The sequence below is a fragment of the Neovison vison genome, chromosome 9 (genome assembly GCF_020171115.1).
Source record: "Neovison vison isolate M4711 chromosome 9, ASM_NN_V1, whole genome shotgun sequence".
NCBI classification, from domain to species: domain Eukaryota; kingdom Metazoa; phylum Chordata; class Mammalia; order Carnivora; family Mustelidae; genus Neogale; species Neogale vison.
In genome coordinates this window covers 29,649,259-29,669,637 of record NC_058099.1, presented here as the reverse complement: position 1 = coordinate 29,669,637, position 20,379 = coordinate 29,649,259, and the positions used below count along the sequence as shown (strand labels likewise).

Here is a 20,379-nt window from a genome sequence, read left to right as displayed (position 1 = left end):
AAAATAGAGGCTATTTGAAGCCATTGTTATTGCTGGCTGTAGTGCTGTTTTTGTTGTTGTTGTTTGTTTTAAATGTCTGGCAGACTTTGTACTGGTTTATTTGGTTTCTCTTTTGAATACCCGAACCTATGGTTCTTGTTATATCTTTTAGTCTCTTATCTTAATTATCTCCTTTGATGGTTTCTTTCTAATTACATTGTAAAGGCAGAGCACTGCCACAGAAAGATGGAGATTCTGACTATTTGTGTGCCTTGGGAAAATCACTTAGGATCTCCAGGTATTAGTTTCTCATCTGTAAAAGAAAGGTATTGGTTGTTTCCAGTTTAAAAAAATCTATGATTCACTAATCTAAGAATTATCCATTAAGGTGTGTCTACTTTTCTAAACCCATAAAGGATTCATACTTGGACCACTGGGAAATTAGCTTAGATCAGATCTTGAAGGATATTCTGAAGTCCACATCATGTCCAGCAATTAACAGTTAAACCAAGTACTGTTAATGACAATCTCAGATATAGATACTATTGCTGTAATTCGACCAGTGTTTCTTCTGCACTTGTGGATATAGCATACAGAAAAGAAGTGGAAATTCAGACATTTACTCATCAAAGTACATCACGTTTGAATCCAAGACAAACCTGTCTTACTGCAAATTCCTACCAGAATGGGCACTCTTCAAGTGAACTTCTGCATATATTACAGTGAATTCTATGAGATGTAAAAAGCCTGGATTATTGACCAAAGGACACGTGTAACAGCATTTCTTCATATTCTTCAAGGTAAAGCTATACAAAGCATCAGCACGATCAGCACTTTTTCCTTACCTCCGTGACAGCAAAGCTTCTCTTTCCACAGGGAACCACCTTGTACCACTTGTCATGCAACACATCCATAAACCCATGGGACTTGTACTGACTGATGAGCTCGGATATATTGGAGGTCAGTGGAGAGTTGGGCGGGAGACCAATGCCATACCCTAGAAGAGAATACAACCTCAGGTCAGCTTTTCACCTGAGAGGATCCGCAGAGGTGCCAGCACGCCTGTGTGATATCGCCATCAGTTCTGGTACCAAGGGCAGGGTGAGCTTTTATCATCTTTCCTTCAAAGGTCACAGAGAGGTCCAAGGTATGATTATTACGCATCTGCTGCCTTTCTGAGTAGAAAAGGTGAATCTGGAAAGGAGAGGAACGGGCTGTGCACCGTGTTCCAGGAACACATTATATTTCAAGGCCTTCTGCCCTTCCCTTCAAGATAATTTTGAGAAGATACCTTTGAGGCCTTTACCAGGACTAGGGTTTTCTATTCACCTCTCCTAAACTCCCTCCTCTGAACCTTAAACACAGAAAATTGGATTAATTATAATCTTGGGTTTATGACATTCTCTCATCGTTGGTCATGCAGGACCCTCTTTTACTTTTGTCAATTTTTAATAATGAGACCATGCCTTAGTATAACATGAGAATTTAAACATCCACAAAAACTTATCCCCCCACCCCAAAAAAAGAGTCAGGAAAACCAAGTGTTGGGGGGCGACTGGGTGGCTCAGTGGGTTAAGCCTCTGCCTTTGGCTAGAGTTGTGATCTCAGGGTCCCTGAATTGAGACCCATGTCAGGCTCTCTGCTTGGTGGGGAGCCTGCTTCCCCCACTCTCTCTGCCTGCCTCTCTATCTGCTTGTGATCTCTGTCAAAAAAATAAATAAAATCTTAAAAAAACCCCACAAAACCCAAGTGCTGGAGAAGATGTAGGTCCATAAGATCACATATGTTGCATCTGCAAATACAAATTGATATAACCATTGTGGAAAATAGTTTGCTATTTTTTCTTAAGATTTTATTTCTTTATTTGACAGAGAGCGAGATTAGGAGAGAGAAAGAGCACAAACACAGGGAACAGCAGGTAGAAGGAAAGGGAGAAGCAGGCTCCCTGCTGAGCAAGGAGCTGGAAGTGGGCTCAATCCCAGGACCCTGGGATCATGACCTGAGCCGAAGGCAGATGCTTAACCATCTGAGCCACCCAGGTGCCCTAAAATAGTTTGCTATTATTTTGTATAGTTTAACATCTATATGCTCTAAGGCCAGTAATTTTAAGTACATTTCTAAAGAGCTCCACTACAACCACACCAGGAGATATGTATCAGAATGTTCTTAGAGGCACTGTTCATAATAGTAAAAATTTGGAAACAACCCAAATGTTCTTTGACAAGAGAATGGGTAAATAAATGTGGAATATTACATCATTGGTATATTGTATATAGTGTGAAACATATGAAGCAGAACTACATGGGATAATATGGATGACTCCAAGCCATACTGAGTAAAAAAGATCCACCCCAGAAGATTACAGCATGAATCTATTGCATAAATGCAAACACATTCAAAATGAAATAATGTATTTTTAGAAATTCGTATGTATGTGGCAAAAGTACAGTTAGAAGAAAATCAAGGAACTAATAAGCCCAACATCCAGGATAGTGGTTATTTAAGGCAAGAGAGGAAAGGGAAAGGAAAGGAGTAGCACAAAGGTGGATGCAAAGTGTTGTCAGAGTTGTTGTGTTTTTTTTATTTTTTAATTTTTATTATTTTTATTTTTTTGTCAGAGTTTTTAATAACCAGCTTGGACTGCATATCCTTGCTCTGTATGGCTTTACTTCCTTTCCAAACTGTTAATTCACTAGTAAGCTCTCTGATGAGCCATGTGAAAGAGCTAATTAACTACACTTTGTCTTTAGCTATTGACAGCATAGTCAAAAAAAGATATTTGCCCTCAGGATGATTGAGGAAGATAAACTAAAAGTATAGCTCGTTCTTTTTTCACTGATAAAGACTAAAAGGCTGTCAAGAATTCAAAGATACTTCATGAAAACAAATACTTGCTATAATTATTTCTATCTTGCAATTTATTTCCGAGGACATTAGTTTTTGCTTTTGTTTTTATTGTGTATACACAAATCCTTTTTTAAAAAAAATGAAACTTGAGATGTGTTTATAAGCAACAAAAGAGAAGAAATAAATAAGGCAGAAAACGTTTTTGAGTTTTAAAGAGCTGTATGGTTTTTCCCCCGATAATTTTGTTTGTTCCCTAACAATGGCCAGTCAGGGAAGTGATGACAATGTCAAGAGCATGATTAGAATTTTCCATCCAATGGGCTATTTTGACTACCTATTTTGTGCCCAGTAGTTTTGGCTTGAAAAGCAAGACCGACAATGAAAGACTTTACATAGGCAGCCTGTTCTTCTGCTGATGTTATCATTAAATAACATTTTTTATAATGGGCAACTAACCATAACGAAGTAACCAGTTTTCTTTAGAAACTTTTATTATAATGAGTGCTATTTACAACTCAGTTGCAAGTTCATTCTTTCAGGACTTATTTACATGTCAGGCACAACGCTAGTCATGTGTATAATAATATGCAATGACTCACTGACTCACGCATTCATTATTCACTCATTCAACAATTACTTACTGAGTGACTAGGAACTGTGTTAACTGATCAGGATTTAGTAATGAGCAAGGCAGATGCAGTCTCTGCCATTATTATTAGTGCACCATGTAATGATTACTTCATTACAAGTGAGATAAATGCCACGAGAGAGAACTGGGGCATATATAACACAGAGTGGGAGGCCCTGGAACTGTCTGGTGGAAGTGGGTTGATTGTCAGTACAGTTATACCAGGTTTGCTGAATATTACCATATTTCTTCCCCTGGGGCAATGATTTTCAACAATTTCTGATATGTATTAAAAGATTACTATATACTATACACTACAATAAACTTTATATGTACCTTACCCCATCTTGTAGACCATGCACTAGACTAAGACTGTATACTATACTGTGGTCTATAGTTGAGTTAAATCATGCTGGAATTTAATAACTAGAATGTACTGAGTTCTACTGTGTACCAGATAATACCACATGGTTCTAATAGCTACAAGAACTTACGCATAATATGTAATACTTTAGGAATAAGTAAACTGCCCAAGGTCACACAGCTCGTAGTTGGCAAAGCTAGCATCTGAAAGTAGGTCTGTTTGAGTCTAAAGCCAATGTTCTTTCCAAGGTGTCCAGAATAACATGCGACCAAGGTAAGGGAATACTTGGTCTATCTCCTCCTCTTCAACACAGGCTCTATCACTACAATCATATTGATGTAATCTCCCCAAACTGGGCAATGCAGGAAAAAACCACAATCATCTAAACTGATGGTTTGTTTCCAGCAGACAAAATATATATTATTCATGGGCACATTTTGTTTATAAACTTTTCCATAAGTTGTAGAAATATACTGTAAATATAGCCCTACCTGGTCCATGATTATATATAGATGAGGATATTAACTAGCAAGGACACCCCCTGACTATATTGTTTCTTCTAAAAATCACCTCAAAGCCAACAATTCCGGTCCAGCTTAGTGTAATAATGGCAGGAATGTTTTCATCTGATAGGCGCTTATTCCATACCTATTCATCTATTCATTAATTCCACAAACATGTGTTGAATCTTTATTCTGTGCCAGATACCCTGCCAAGGGCTACAGAGGTTTCCAAGTTAACTCAGACGCAGCTCTATCCTTATGAAGCTACGGGGGCATGAGGGCAATGGGCCAGACATAAATAACTACACAACATGGGAGGAAGTTACAGGACCTTTCTGGAAAACAAGATAGATGATGCATAAATTCAATAAAGGTCAAATATGAAAACTGGATGCAATGAGGAGGATGGATAAAACTCTACGGATTTCAGAGGAATGAGAACTTTCTACCCAATGGGAGGCTGAGAGGAGGCATCGTAGACTGATTCTTGATAGTGGCATTTTGGGGTAGATGAGACAGAAATACGTGGTGTAAAGTTTAAAAAGCTGAAATTAATACTTATGATAAATCTATATATTCTAAGAATAGAATTTTGGCACTACAACAAAAGTACTAAAAATGCCTTAGGGAAAAAGCTATGTTGAAGTTACAGGGACATTTCTAAAATTGCTACATAGGAAATAATAAATATTAAATCACTCTACTCCATCACGTCAAGGTTAATTTCCAATTGACTGCTAAAAATAGATGACTGTCCTTCTAAATTTTCTATTTTAATACATATATTATTGACATTTAGATGATTATTAGCATCAATAATAATTATGAGCGAAGTAAAACACACTAGGAATATAGAACAAGGGGAGACATTTCTCACCGGAAAAAAGTTATCTGGTGACTAGGAGAGGTATTTGTTAAAACACATAAAAATCCATTTTATTCAGAAACTTAAAATAGTAAAACCTTGAAGGTTTCATTTCTGTCCTTCTCTTTATCAGTTGCTTTTCAAATTTGATTGTGTTCATTGGTCAAAGAATTCTTATTTTTAAATTGCTGACTCAACCTAGCAGCCTGAGTTGCTTTCATTATCATTAGAAACGTGGCTTTGCAATAAAGACGAGGTTGACTATTTTGTGGTTGATGGATGAAGCAAAATGGAATCCTTCAACCCTAAAGATGAAGGCATCAGGCACCCTGGAAATTGGATACAGCTTAATAGCCCAAGAGAACAATTTTCAGAACAGAATCCTGATCTTTTCCCCATGGATAAATCAGCTTTACTCAGCTAAGAGTGGGGGAAATATATTTTGGCTAGCAAATGTATAGTTAGAAATTCATAGACTAGAAGAATCTTCCTGAAATGTAGTTGGTAATAGATATTTTGAAAATGAGATCTTAGATAGGGTTAAAAAGGCTTCAGGAAAGAGAGCTTAATTCATTTTTGCTGTCTGTCCTTGGAATACCACATTTAGCTACTCTGGGGCAATGGTTGAGAACATATTATAATAGTGCCAGCTGTAAAGTAGACTTTAAAAATGGGTTTCCCTTACCCCGAGCACATGAGAGTGGAGAAAGAAGTGTGTGGGAGAAGCTGAGATATGTGAGGGTTATCTCTCCGGGGATAATTTTCTGGACTGACTAATAACAATTTGCTGGGCACTCCATGCTTGTCCATGCTTCACATGGATTATTTCACTTGACCTTCATAGCTCCATGCTAGTTGTGGTATTCACAGACCCATTATGCAGACGAGGGGCCTGAAGAACAAAGGAAATGACTTGCTCCATGGGACACAGTGAGTACCAGCAACTCTATTCTCACCCAAGCACTCAGACTCCAGAGCCAGTGCTCCAAAACACTGTATTAAATACTTAGTGTTAAGAAAGTAAAAGAATAAACTCAAAAAACAGGCAAAGGTCTTTGGCAGAAAGGTCACAAATCATTACTGTGCAGTTCCATTACTCTTTCTTCCTACTTGACCTTTATTGTCAGCTAACTCCAATGCATAAATTTGGGACATGTATCCATTTATCTTAACACTTTCTTTCTTTTCCAGAGCACACTATACGTCTTTGTGTCCCTGGGTGTACGGTATTTAATATGACGAATTCTAAAGAGTTTCGGTTTGCTGTGCTGAGTCCTCAGGAAAAGGTTTTAAACTCAAAGTGGAGCCACCGGCTCACACTGGCCTCACCTTTATCTTTTAAGCCTAAATAAATGCAGAATGGTGGAGTGGGGAGGGGAGGGCAGTTGGTACAAGGAGCTGGTGTGATATCAGTACTATATAAAGTGAATGAACATTCAACATGAAGCAGTCAATGGACCACTCTTCCCTCCTAAGTTCACAAAGCCATGTGAGCACCTGGGAAAGTATATGCAGATATCAGGGTCCCTTGATGAACTGCAGCAGTCAGTGAATTAGATACTTATTTCAAATTTAACCTCCTGAGTTACCTAAGGTTATACATCACCTATTACATAACTGTTATTATGCAGCGGACACAGATACATATATAAAACATTCCTGTAAGCTAAAAGGGTAAGACTTGTTGATAAATTGCTTTTATCTTTTATGCCTTTAAAGTTAAATTAATTAATAAGTCTGCAGTTTTGTAAGTTCAAGAAACATAAATGTCAAAGCATATAATACTTTTAAAAATGTCTTCAAGAGAAATATTCCCTAAAAATTTATGAGATTAACTTTTTTTTTTTTTTTTTTAAAGCAGTGCTCAAGGGGTGCCTTGGTGGCTCAATCATTAAGCATCTGCTTTTGGCTCAGTTCATGACCCCAGGGTCCGGGGATCAAGCCCCACATATCCCTACATCGGGGCTCCTTGCTCAGCAGGGAGTCTGCTCCTCCCTCTCCGCTGGCCCCTCCCCCTGCTCGTGCTGGTGCTCTCTCGCTCTCTGTCAAATAAATTTAAAAATCCTTAAAAAAAAAAAAAAGAAAGCAGGGATCAAGACTTTTACTAGTAGTATCTCTATCACATTATTGTAACAAATTTAAGTATCCTCCCTTTGTGTGTCACCAAGTTCTGTTTTCAGGCTGTGAACTTGGTGGCAGGGACAGTACTGAATTAAATTTTCTGATTTGTACCTCACCCAGAATAAACCACCCAGAATAAATAAGTAGTGGGTTTTTTTTTTTTTTTTTTTAAAGAATAAACCAACAATGAGGGGAATGCTTTCTATTCAGATCTGTGGTCTTTCTGTTCTCTTGCAGAGAGGGCTCTTTCATGCGCCATTTTGTGCTTATCCCCTTTGAAAACAATGTGGTGTGTGGAGAAGATGGGAACTTTAAGAGCTAAGTCTCAGCAGCACAGACGGAAATGTAAACAGGGAACCAGTGGGGAGTTAATTGTGTGGCATCTGGCACTGGGGTCTAGCAGAGGCAAACAAGCCATCTCACCACTGTCTTTTGACAAGCTAGGGTTGCCCCCTGAAGACAAAGGTGGAGAATGTGGAGTCCCTCATTCTTATGTCCGCTGCAAATGATTCATTGTTAGTAGTTGCTAAAGGCAAGAGGGACCTCAATTACCCAGTATATCTAGGACAGAAAGAAAATGTAACATCCTTTGCATATCCCCAGATGCCACCCGGAAAAAAAAAAAAAAAGGGAATTTTTCCATTGTTACACCAAAATGGGGTTATATAATAAATGTTCTTTTGGTTTTTCTTGACTTTTTTCTTTTTAGACTTTTCTATCTCAGATTGTAGTTTTAATAGAAGACAACTACCATTAAATCTCTCTGTTCCGGAGTTCTATCCCTGGTTCAGGTGGAGGTCACTTTGCCTGGAGAAAAGATTGATTTCTCTTAGGAGAAGGCTCAGAGAAACAACATCAGCTCTTACACTCTCATTCATCACAAAAACAAAGACCAAAGTAAAAAATTTGGTGATATGTTTAGGAGAGACAGAGATCAACTGTGGCTGGGAAAATGGAATCAGAATAGTTTTGATACACTAGTTAACATACAGAAAAGCAGAGTTTTCTGCAAATAGGACTTGGGTACCCTCACAGGATTGTCTGAAGTCAAAGTGTTTTCTGACAAGTAAGCACGGCTGTCTTGAGACCCAGCATGTACTGTCAGAGAAGGGAAGCTGGGAATTGGTAGATGTGAAATTTGCTGGTTCAAACGATCAGTTCCATTTATCAACAGTTGTCCAGAATGAAAGGAGCAACTGACAAAGCAATCCTTCTTTGCCCCTGAAGTTTGATGGATTGGTTGATCAAGTTGGGAGCAAAAATGTTCTGCCAGTGGGGGAGAAAGGCAAACCTGAGGTCCCAAAAAAGGTTTTGTTTAGGACTCTTAAAGGTTACTTAGGTATAGAAAGAAAGTTCTTTTTCTATTGTTTTCCCACCTCATGGAAAAAAAGCAAAACAAAACATTTATTTAGGAACCATGAGATTTGGATTCTATTTCCAGTATTATCATTTAATTGTGTGATTATGAAAAACTGATGTAATATCCCTGGGCTTTCTTGTGGACAACAGGAGTAGATTGGATTAGATCAACACTGAGGTCCTTCCAGTTGTAGAATGCGATCATTCTAGTTTTTGCATCAGATTCATTACAGGAATAAGAAAATACAGATTAAATCAAAATTGGACTCCCCATTTGTTACACTATGCCCCCATTCTCAGATATCTGAAGCAACATCATCTGGGTAACAACAATTGTTGTTGTTGTTTGAACAATTGGATAAATTAATTTTTATGGAGTAGGTGAAAAATAAATTCCTAGCTTCAGCAATTTAAGAGCTAAGTGCTTATGAGCTGAAAATAAAAACAAGGGAAGATGAATAGCTTTTTGCCTCTGACTCTGGCATTTGTGACTTGCTAGGTTGGCAAAGTGAGCATATCCTGAGTCAGAGCGAACGGAGTGACTGGCTCAGACCTTCTATAGCAAATGGCTTCCCCACGGTTAGAAGTTTGCAGTCAGCATCTATTGATACTTCATAATCCAGGAGGGCCTTGTCCATGATGAAGGCGTCTAGTTTCTCCGGATCATTCCTATATTTAAGACCAAGAGAGGAAAAGAGAAAAATGATTCATTAGTAGACAGAAAAGGTTGACAACTGGCTTTTGTTTAGGGGACAGAAATCTGGAAAGAAAGGGCGGCCCAAGCCAGGTAGCTGCTGACTCAGCCTTGTTGACGTCTCACTGACCCGTGGAGAACAGACCCGGGGAAACAGATACTCTTCTAAGAGAGCATGACATCTTTCCAATGGTTTATCTACCCATTCCTTTTCTTACTTCTAAATCCAACAATAAAGCCAGAGTGACTGAATTGAATGGGAAGGTTCAATTCTCTTATATAAACTGAGAGACTCGTTTGTGCGAGGCACAGCACTGACTGTTCTCCACATACAGGATCACTCACCATGGCTGGGGGGTGGGTGGGATTACCCCATTTTAGCAGATGAGGAAACTGAGGCTCAGAGAGTCAAAGTAACCTGATCTAGATTACATAGCTAGACAGTGTTGGGGGTCAGGTGGTTTCATTAATCAATGTGTGGGAATTTTTATTTCTTTCTGTCATGATCACTATCATATTCTCCAGAGATCAGGAATCAATTCATATTTAGGAATACATACTAAGGAAATGCAAATCTATCTATATCTAGCAGTCCTGGGGAAAAGGGAGATAAAAGATCTCTTTAAAGTCCATGGGCCAGCATTCATTAACTGGAGGGTGAAGTGATCTATAGGTAATATATCTTAGTGGTCTGCTTTATTAATATACCTCCAGAGATTCATGTTTCACTCCCAACCTAGGGGGCGATTCAGGCAAGAATCGTTTAAGGTAGGTGTTCCTAGTTTGTATCAGAGGATCAGATGTGAACTGGGCTCAAGGTGCCAACAGGTGCCTTGCGCGTCCTTCATGTGTTCTCCCCATTTTTTAAATGTAGGCACAGGAATGGTCCAGAAGAAGGTATGTCTCAGCACTGGCTGGGTTCTCAATTACAAAGGAGGCAAGGAAGGGGGAATCTTAAAAGGAACTGTTTAGGGTGTATGCAATGATTCTTGTTTTCAGCCACCTCAAATCCTTTTTGGAAGAGGGTAGGACATACAGCCATTTAAGAAAGGCCCTCAGGGTTGTCCAAACGTCTTGGCAAAGAGAAAAACTCTTCTCTATTCCATCTAGACTCAATCATTCCCCTCTCAGAGCCAAAAATGAGTCTACTGGAATTCAATAGAGTGGAGTGGTGTTAAACTCCGAACAGAGCAAGGCTAGGGCCGATCGAAAATCTGGAAAAAAAAAAAAAGACACTCTTAGACACCTCTAAGATTCATCAGTGGGAAGTACATATTTGCATGGATGGCTTCGTCTGGGCCATACATGGACACAGAGTAAATAGGTCAACTTCCCTTTTCTTGATGCCATTGACCATTGCTTCCTTTTTCTACTCTTCCAGCCTATTGAAAATGTACTCCCTTTTCCAGGAGTATTGGATTGAAGTCATAATGAGACCTGTGTTTAACTCTAACCAAAATAAAACACATCTCCCGGTTCCACAGCTGTGGGAAGCTTCAGAAAGGATTGAGGATGTGAACTGTCTCCTAGGAGCTGATGATGAGGAACCTTAATGGAATCTTGGCAATAAAATAAAAATCAAGCTGAAAGATGTTTCTCCAGTAAAAGTTTTACTGTCACAATAACAAAATGTGCCTTGGGAGCTACATAGCAACTAGTCACCATTTACCAGTACTCTGCAAATATCTGAGGTAGCAATAGCAATAGAAAAAAAATTGGGGTTCAGTTTTTCTAAGCAGTAATTACTGAGGTCCGGTCTCAGTGGTATCCTTAAATAATCACTCCTGATTCTGGACTGCAAAGTGACGTTAGTTATGACAGGTCTCTATTGCACAGGAAGGCAAGAAGTAATTAGCTCACAGACTCCCCTGGGGTCCTGAGTCACTGGTGAGCAAGTGGTTGTGTGTGATCCAGGTAAAATGACTGGCTGAATCATCCTTACACTTGGCAGGGCCCCCAATTGTTTCTACCATTACAGAATCATGCTCTGCCTTTTTGAGAAGTCATTTAATTATACATATGCCACAAAATAATATATATACCACAATAACATATACTCACAGAGGACTCTGGAGGTGTGTTCTGCAGGCCAGGGCTCTGGGATGCCAGGGGGTTAGTATGAGGACTGTGGTTTCTTGGGAGTGGTGGCTAAGAGCACTGGAAGTGACTTATGTATCTGCCTATATTCCAATGTCACCTCCACCAGCAAATCACCTGGGGAGCTTGTTAATATGCAGTTTCGGCGGGGGTGGGGTGGGGGGTGGGGCTGGCAGTCAGCATTTTTCACAAACTCCCAAGGCTAACAGGATCAGGGATGCTGCTGGAACATGGACTATTCTTTGAACATCAAGGACCTACTTTTCTCTTATGGTTCCTAGAGTGGCCTGCAGCAGCGATTGGATTCTAGGGACCTGGTTCTAGTCCCAACTCTGCCACTTGCTGACTAAATTACTATGGACAAGTTGCTTCTTTAAGGTCTCAGTTTCTTCACTGGTGCCTGCTTTTCTAACAATTTCATTTCTCCAGGCTAGAGTGGGGACAACTCAGGGCCTTCTCAGGTGCAGCCTCCAGAATAAATGAGTACCCTGAGTGGAACTGGGGACTGCCACAGGACTGGCACATCTCACTCTTTTCACACGGCCAGAAGAGCCCAGTTTGTCAGCGATTACTGTCTAGTGGGGAGCCACTGCCATCACCCTGACATCTTCTCTCTCTTAGTCATGAATTTGCCTGCCGGAGAGCAGAGAGAAGAGGAGCTGGCAAGCAAAGGAGCACTCAACTCTGTGTTAGAGAGGGAGTCGAACATTCTAATGTTCTTGCAAAACCCAAAGTGCCATTTCATAATGCAAAAGTAGCATTTCATCCTACATAACTTAACAAATCTGAGAGCACAAGCCTTCCTCTCCAGACTCTATAAAAGTCCATAAGGAGTTTTAGGGTCCTATCATCGAGCTCTTCAGAAACACATTAGCTCTTATGTCTCATGCAATTATTCATTTGTTTTCCTTCTTCCCTAAGAGAATTTGAGGTGGCAAGTCCTCTGTCCACTGGGAAGATTACTGTGGTTGACCATAGGTAAACCTGTTTCCTGAGGCTGCATGATTTTAGGGAGTGGAGGCTTGAATGTATGTCACTGTCCTGAGACTATCAGGCACAAGGGAGAGGACTGCTCACGCTTACACCATGGAACTTATCAGGAGCTATTCATTCCCTTCTCCCAGGCAGACCAGAGGAGCAGATCGGTAACTGCACCGCCCTCCTTTGCATTCAGCTTCACTGAATTATAGGCTCTGATAATCTGCCATGGCGATGTGATTCCTCTTGATTGCTTCTCATAAATTCTGATGAGAAGGATACAGGCATGGGAATCATTGCCTTTTATCTTATTTCCTTTCTACAGGAAATCTCCAAGATAAATTCCATTTCCTTGTGGCAAGAGGAGACGGTCCATGGGCTTAGAGCTTCACTGTAAAGGCAAGGGCTGCTTTGGGACACTTTATCCTCTGGCCACATTCCCTGAGTGTTTGATCATTTCAGCACTGTTGTTTTCTGAAGTGATGTCAGGCCCACATTTACTTCCCCCACCATCTGCTACACTAATGACCCCACTGGCACTTCGAGCAAAGCTACTGCCAACTGGGGATGATGATGCAGGTAACTGGTAATCTAGGCCACATAATTAAATGCACACTATTCCATAATGCTTTCTCCATCTCACACAGTGTGAGGTATTACTGAACACACAGTGGGTATATTTAGCTGTCATTAAAAAAAAAACCCAACAGATACTTCATATATATCAATAGCTAAGACTTCTCTTTCATTGAGAACTTTCTAGACTTGAGGTTGACACTCACTTCAGATACTCTACTCCGTCAGGGGTGGCTGGTACATTGTACCTTCTCATATACTCATGCATCTCCGGGAAGCTTTGCCTCACATAATCTTCAGCACTGCTTTCCCGGACAGTTCCAAAGCGGAAGCCTTGAGAGGGATGATGCAGCTATGAGGGAGAAAGAAATGTCTTTAATATAAATTATTCTTAGGATTGTTTTCAAAAATTTCCTCTTCCATCACTCTTTGGAATCGAATAGTGATATAGAATTTTTCAAACACACATGTCATAAACACCTACACAGAAATGTGCAGACGTGGACATGCCCTTTCATACCCCAGTTTTCACATAAGTAATTGTTTCATCTTCAGAAGCAAATGTATGGAAACAACAAACAGAAAACATAAAACAGGTTTCTGCTTTATGCTGAGAACTTATCAGACTTCTTTAGACACTGTATAAATTGGCATGCAGAACCACCTCATTATCATAAATTGCATACTGGAAAAAGTATAAAGATAATAAATTAAAGGTTGTGCTTCTCCTTGGTTGGAACTACACAAAGAACAAGTTAAAACTCTGTGTCCTGAGACTGAACTATACCTCACCCAAAGTAGTGAATATATCTTTTTTTTTGGGGATTCTCCATTTTGTACTACATTTTAAATTTGTTAAATTTACTTTTGGTATAATTATGAAATGATCTCTTTTCTTTAGATAAATCTAACTGTATTTTCCAGTGCTGAGTCATGCTATACCTTTGCTCAAATGGAATGGGATGTAATAAGGCAGTTAGGAGACACAGAGGAGAAGGGTATCTGGGGTAGACCCACTAATACAGTTCTGCAGGGTGTGGGACCTTGCAGTGAGAAGTAGCACAGGAGCTCTGCAGAGGCTTTCTGTCACCAACAACAATAAATATACAGCACATGCAAAGTTACTGTTGTGAAAGCTGTACAGAAGTGTTAATGTAGCATCTAGATTTAAGATTATTTTCAATATAAGAATGAACTAGTATTGGGCCATGTTATAAAGAGAGTTGAATACCCTATAGTCGGGAGTATTTCAGAGAGGATACTTCTCCACAATTGTCACATTAGATTTCTTGCACTTTTATGTTAACTTCATGTTAACATATTTGATGTCATTGCTTCAGACCTAAAGTCCTGGAACAGGAATCCATGGAGGGGCTTTGTGAAGTTTATAAAGCTCCTGGAATTGTAGGCAGCATTTTATCTAACTATGTTTGTAATTTTCTTCTATGAGAAAAATAGTACAGTTTCATTTTTTAATAATTTTATTATTAACCCAGAAATGTGAAGGGTTTGTTTATAACCCTGAAAGGTGAAGAACTTGCTGCATATGGCAACTTATATTTAAGATGAATTAGCTTTGTCACATGCTAAAAATATAACAATATGGTAAAAATATAACATGCTTATGCTAAAAATATAACAATATAATTTTGTTAACAAAATTAACAATAATTAATAAATAAATTTCATGGCACAACCTTCTAGAATATTATACAATGTCTAAATCGTGTTTTGAAGCATATTTAATGAAACAAAGTAAAATGCTCATATGACAAATGGAGAAAAAGCTTTTGTATGTTATGATCAAATTAAATTATCTATATAGTTACTTTAAATGTTATGACCCCCAACACAGAAATTTCTCGCTCTCGCTCTCTCTCTCTCACACACACACCACACACACACACACACACACACACACGCCTTGGAAGAAAATGTATCAAGATATTAACAGTGATTGTTCCACTGGTGGTGAAATGACAAGTGTACTTATTTATTTACAGATTTATGGAAACATGCCTCATGTTTATAAGTGGATAAAGTTTATTTTATGATCAGCAAAGCAAATCCCTCACTAACTTATTCAATATTTACTGAAGGCCTACTTTGCACAACTTTCAAAGTTACTGGGGCCACAAAGGTAAATTCCTGCAATCACTGCCACATAGGAACTCACCATCTGCTTGTTTTTTATCTATTTGGGAAATCCCACTGTTGAGTAGGTGATTAGGTAATACTCTTGTGTTTAATGCAATTGTTCCATACACTGAACAAATTCTAATGTTCTGTGCCAGCAAAAATGTTCTGAGGCATCAACAATAATAACAATAGCTAACATTTACCAAATCTTTATTATGTGCCAGACATGGTATTTGGTTCTTTACATGCATTACCTTGTTTATTCCTTGTAACAACTTCATGAAGAAGGCACTGTTATTACTTCCTTTTTAAAGATTAGTGGACTGAAGCTCAGAGAGATAAAGTAACTGGCATAAGATGACACAGAAGTAGTAGGAACTGAATTAGAAACCAGGTCTGCCTGATTCCAAAGCTCATGTTATTATCAACCACATCAGTCTGCCTTGCAGCTGATGGCAGGAACTGGAGAGAAGATGCCTGTTAGAATAAACTCACTTGTCTTTTAAAATATTCTCTTTTAGCCTTCGGCCCACTTGCATTCTCACGTTAGTGAATTGTGGCTTAAGTGTGGCTTAAGTAAGGCAAATCTAACAGCATTCTGTCTGACCATCACCTACTCATTTTTAAGGCCAAGATCAAGACTTGGTCTTATCTCACTTCACCCTCCTATCTAGAACAAAAACCGAAACAACTTACTTTCTATCTATCTGTGCTGGTACAGCACCTTGCATGAACCTAATACATAGTCTAGCTACTTATTTAACCATATTTCACACTTAAGCATTACTTCCTTTGACCCTCCCAAGAAACTTAGGAGGTATTTCTATTATCTTCCCTTTAGAGATGAAGAAAACTGAAGATCAGAAAGTTTGTCATTTGCCCAAAAATCAGAGAGCTAGTAAATGGTGGACCTGGGATTTGAACCCAGGCAGTCTGATGGAAAAGAGTGTTTTCCAACACTGTGAACATTGCTTCTGATACTATGTCATACTCACTCTCGGTGTGACCATTACAAAACTTGCTACTTTTGTGTCTGGCAGTGAGCTAAGGGCCTTAAATATTTTTAATTCTTACAGTAATCCTGCAAGGTAGATATTTTTGTGTTCTACAGATTAAGATGCTGAGGTTTGGATAGTTAAAGCGACAATCAAATTCTCACAGTCAGCAATTAGCAAGACTCAGCCCATGTTCTTTTCCACAGCAAGGAGACTGAGTTGTATTTATTTGTGTATCACAGAGACCTATAGGACACTTGGCACCTGACAGGTGTGCTATATGTGTTTGCCAAATTAACTCACTTTACCACTTGTCTTACTCTCTCTCTACCCATCTGACTTCTCTCGGTTCATTCAGCACTTCCCTAACTTGCTGTCTGTGTGGCACCCTCCTTCCATGAGCCCTCACAGTACACACATTTTCTTTGCCAGAACCTATCACAGCTGCATTTTTCTAAGAGAGAGAGGGAGAGCACCTGCATGATTTGGGTGGGAGGGTCAGATGGAGAGGGGGAGAGAGAGTATCTCAAGTAGGTTCTACGTCTAGCATGGAGCCCAATGAGGGCTCAGTCTCATGACCCTGGATCATGACGTGAGCCAAAATCAAGAGTCAGATGCACTTAACTGACTGAGCCACCCAGATACCCCTGCACTTCTTAAATTTAATTGTGTAATAGCTTAATGTCTAGCCTTTCAGCTTTTTCACTGGACTGGAAGCAGTGTGTGATGAGCCACTGTAGTCCAATGCCTTTTATCATGTAGTTGTTTCAACCTCTTTAGGCCTTGGGGAGATAGGTAAGGTTGAACTATCTATTTGTATGTGAGCTGTTCAGTCTTAATGGAATACTGAACTCTACCTAGAGCACCTGCATGGAGAATAATCAGACATGCATTCTGCAGAAAGCAGAGAAGTGGCTCAAAACAAAACGGACCCAAGGAATGATCAAGGGGCTATGTTCAAGGAGATATAATGCTTTAGATTAAAAAACAGTCTAAATGTTGGGTATTTTCAATTAAGGTCCACATTTGTATTTATCTGAGATTGTACTTTAATAAATGGAATGGAATGTTTAATGTTCTTTGGAATTCGGTGGACACAGCTGTTCTTAACCCGCTCTGGAATGGGATATACTAGTTATTGAGACCACAGATCCTCCCCATGCCATTATTTTATCCACTTAAAACATCTGTATTCGATAATATGGAGTGGTCTCGGAGTTCAGAAGGGCTTCAAAAGTCATCTACTATAATCATCCACTGATTTCTGAATCCTTTATGGCAAAGCTAAACATACCACCTGGCATTTAAAATGTAGATTCTGATTCATTAGGTCTAGGTTGGAGCCTGAGAGGATGCATTTCTGACAAGCTGCCAGGTGATCCTGACACTCGGTTCGTGGACCAGACTTTGAGTAGCAAGGCTTATTTATAACATCAGTATTAAGTGCCTGTTAAATCTCTGATTGAATGTCTTCAGAGAAAAGGAAGTCACTATTCTTAAAGCCTATCTTCTGTAAAGGAAAGATGACTCTATGTCCCACCTAATCAATCCATCCATTTAAATATATAATAAGAATGAAATAACTGAATATTTTTGTATATTTACTACATGTTATACATTGAGTGGGATTACAACTCTTATTATGATTATATATGAAGGGTTAATATTCAGGGAGCTTTAGCACATTATGTAAGATCAGCAGAAAGTGGTTAATGAAGCTTTGACTCTGACTTTGTATGACTTGAAGCCCTCACCCTACCCAGCACTACATTCTGCCCTTACAGACGTGTTATTGTCCAAGTTTTAACTTTAAATAAGCACACCTGTCTGTGCTACAATTTCAAAACCTTTTTGGTTCTTGGAGTTGTGGTCATATAATTTATGCAAACGAGGACACTTCTCCAAAAGGGGTCACTACTGATTATTACAGAGGCAACAGGCACACTAAGACTGCTCCCAGCAAACAGGGATGTGCGTTCACTGAGTAAGTACTCACACCCTGAAGACTGGAATAGAGAAAAACGGGACTGGAAACAATGTTCCTGAGCCCGGCTCAGTCTTTCTCTAATGTGAATTACTGAATGCATTTTATGTTGTAATTCTTCTCTGTGTGTGCATGCGTTACTTCTATTTTCTTCTACAAAAGCTAGGCTCTCCATTTATATTCAAGCATTTTACTTCCTCTTTTCATTTTTATTCTGAAGACCTCTATGTTAGGTCAGCTAATCTCTAATCAACAACATTCTCTGACATCATGTTTAATTTATATGAGCTTCAGTCCAGGTGCTTCTGACAACTTGAGTCATTACCTCAAAACCCTTGTATAGACTAGAGGTTATTAGCAAACTAGGTCACATGGGCCAATTCCGGCTGGCCACTTGCTTTTGTAAATCAAGGTTTATTGGAACACAGCCATGGCCATTGATTTACCTCTCGTCCATGGCATGGCCGCTCTTGCCCTAGAACGGTAGAGCTGAGTAGGTGTGAAAGAAATGATATGGTTTCACAAAGCCTAAAATATTCCTATCTGGCCCACAGAGAAAACGTCTGCCAGCCCATGGTATAGACAATCTTGACATTAACAATTTCATTGATTCCCATATTTGAAATTTGACTATTTCAAAAACCCTTCCATCCCTTATGGGATGCCACCTCTGCAGGTGAATGGACAGAGGTAGGTCTGATAAATCCCAGCAGGCTTCCTGGCACTGCACAGATTTCAGCTCTAGAATGACGGCGTATCTCACATCAACTGCGTGGAGTATCCGTATTCCAAAAGAGGGTCCCGACTACTACAGTCCTTCGTTTCTAGATCAAAGGATCTAGAAACTACGGAAAAACCCTGGTCACAAAATTTCAAATTGAAGCATTAGTATGATGCTTGGACTAATCTGGAATTAAATTTTAAATCCAAGGGCAGGTGCTACCAGAGCAGTGTCCACAGACCTGAAGTTACGAGAACTGGCCAGGGACACATCCACTCATTCTAGCTGTTTTCCCCTTTGTTTTGTTCTCTTCTTTGTCACTTTCCCCCATTCCTCATTCTTCAGATGCAGCCTTTGTGTATCTGTCATCTCATCAAAGCTGGAGTTATTTATGATTCCTATGGAATTCCTCTCATTATCTTAATAATGATAATAGCTAACCCTTATGGAATGTTTCCTTCATTCCAGGCATCATGCCAAGGTCTTACATTCATCACTTCATTTACTCCTTAGAGCATCCTTTTTGGGTACGTATAATCATTATCCCCATTTTAAAGACGGGGGAACTGAAGCTTAGAGCGGTTTAGCAACTTGCCCAAGGCCATACAACCGGAAAATGGCAGACCCAGGAACTGAATCCGGAGAACTTTTACCATTAATCTCTAGTTTATACTGCCTTCAGGAAAAGATTCCTCTTTCTCTCAAAAAACCATAGATATGATAGGCATTCCTCAAGACTAATGGTCAATTTAAGGCAAACAAGTGCCAGCCTAAAGAAATAAGACAGAGTGCTTATACCTGTCGGGGTTTTGAACAAGGTATTTATCACAGTTACAGCAAGAGCAGCAAAAACAGCAACACTTGAACTGTGCTGTTTACAAAACTCATTCATGCATATTATTCCATTCACAAGGCACAAGCAGTCTGATGTTTCTGTGTTCTATTCATAAAAGGTAAAAAAACAAGCTAGATGGATTGGCTAAGCTCCCGAAAACAAGCACATTCATCCTGTGTCTCTTGGGGGGGCAAATGCTTGTGCTCAGTATCTCGCAGTCTTGGGGTGTCCGTGGGAGGACTGAACCCTGCTCCTTCCCCCCCCTTACCAGTATTCCCACATCTTCCTGGCTGTGCTGCCACACTGGACATCTTAATGCTCTCCTCTCCCCACTCCACGGAAGCTACTGGTGGGGCCTAGTGAACTTGAAAAGAGATGCCAAAGTCGGGGAGGCTATAAAAATTTAGAGTCTAGGCTGGAGGACATGCTACAGATCATTTAGTCCATTTATTTATTTTTATAGCTAATAGTACAGGTAGCTTCCATTTATTAAAGCACTCTTTGTATGTCAGGCGTTGTGCTAAAACCTTAACTCGGATTATATATTTAAAGCCTCAAAACAAGCTTATGAGGTATTTGCCATCCTCTCCAGCTTTCACACAAGAAACTAAGACTTGCACTGAAATAAACTGTCCAAGATCATTCAGCCAATAAGCACAGAAGAGGGTTCTGAACTTAGTCGGACTCCAGAGTC

General features: G+C 39.5%; 1 protein-coding gene across 2 annotated transcripts in view; it reads right to left on the bottom strand.

Moving 5' to 3' along the window:
- Positions 1 to 20,379, bottom strand: part of GRIN3A (glutamate ionotropic receptor NMDA type subunit 3A) — a 151,656-nt gene that overhangs the window by 38,483 nt on the left and 92,794 nt on the right. For both annotated transcript variants that reach the window (XM_044265233.1, XM_044265234.1), the window contains exons 4-6: positions 13,218 to 13,363; positions 9,220 to 9,335; positions 825 to 976 (exon numbers count right to left, since the gene is read on the bottom strand). In XM_044265233.1, the coding sequence (XP_044121168.1) occupies positions 825 to 976; positions 9,220 to 9,335; positions 13,218 to 13,363 (414 nt within the window). The remainder of the gene's footprint in view (positions 1 to 824; positions 977 to 9,219; positions 9,336 to 13,217; positions 13,364 to 20,379) is intronic.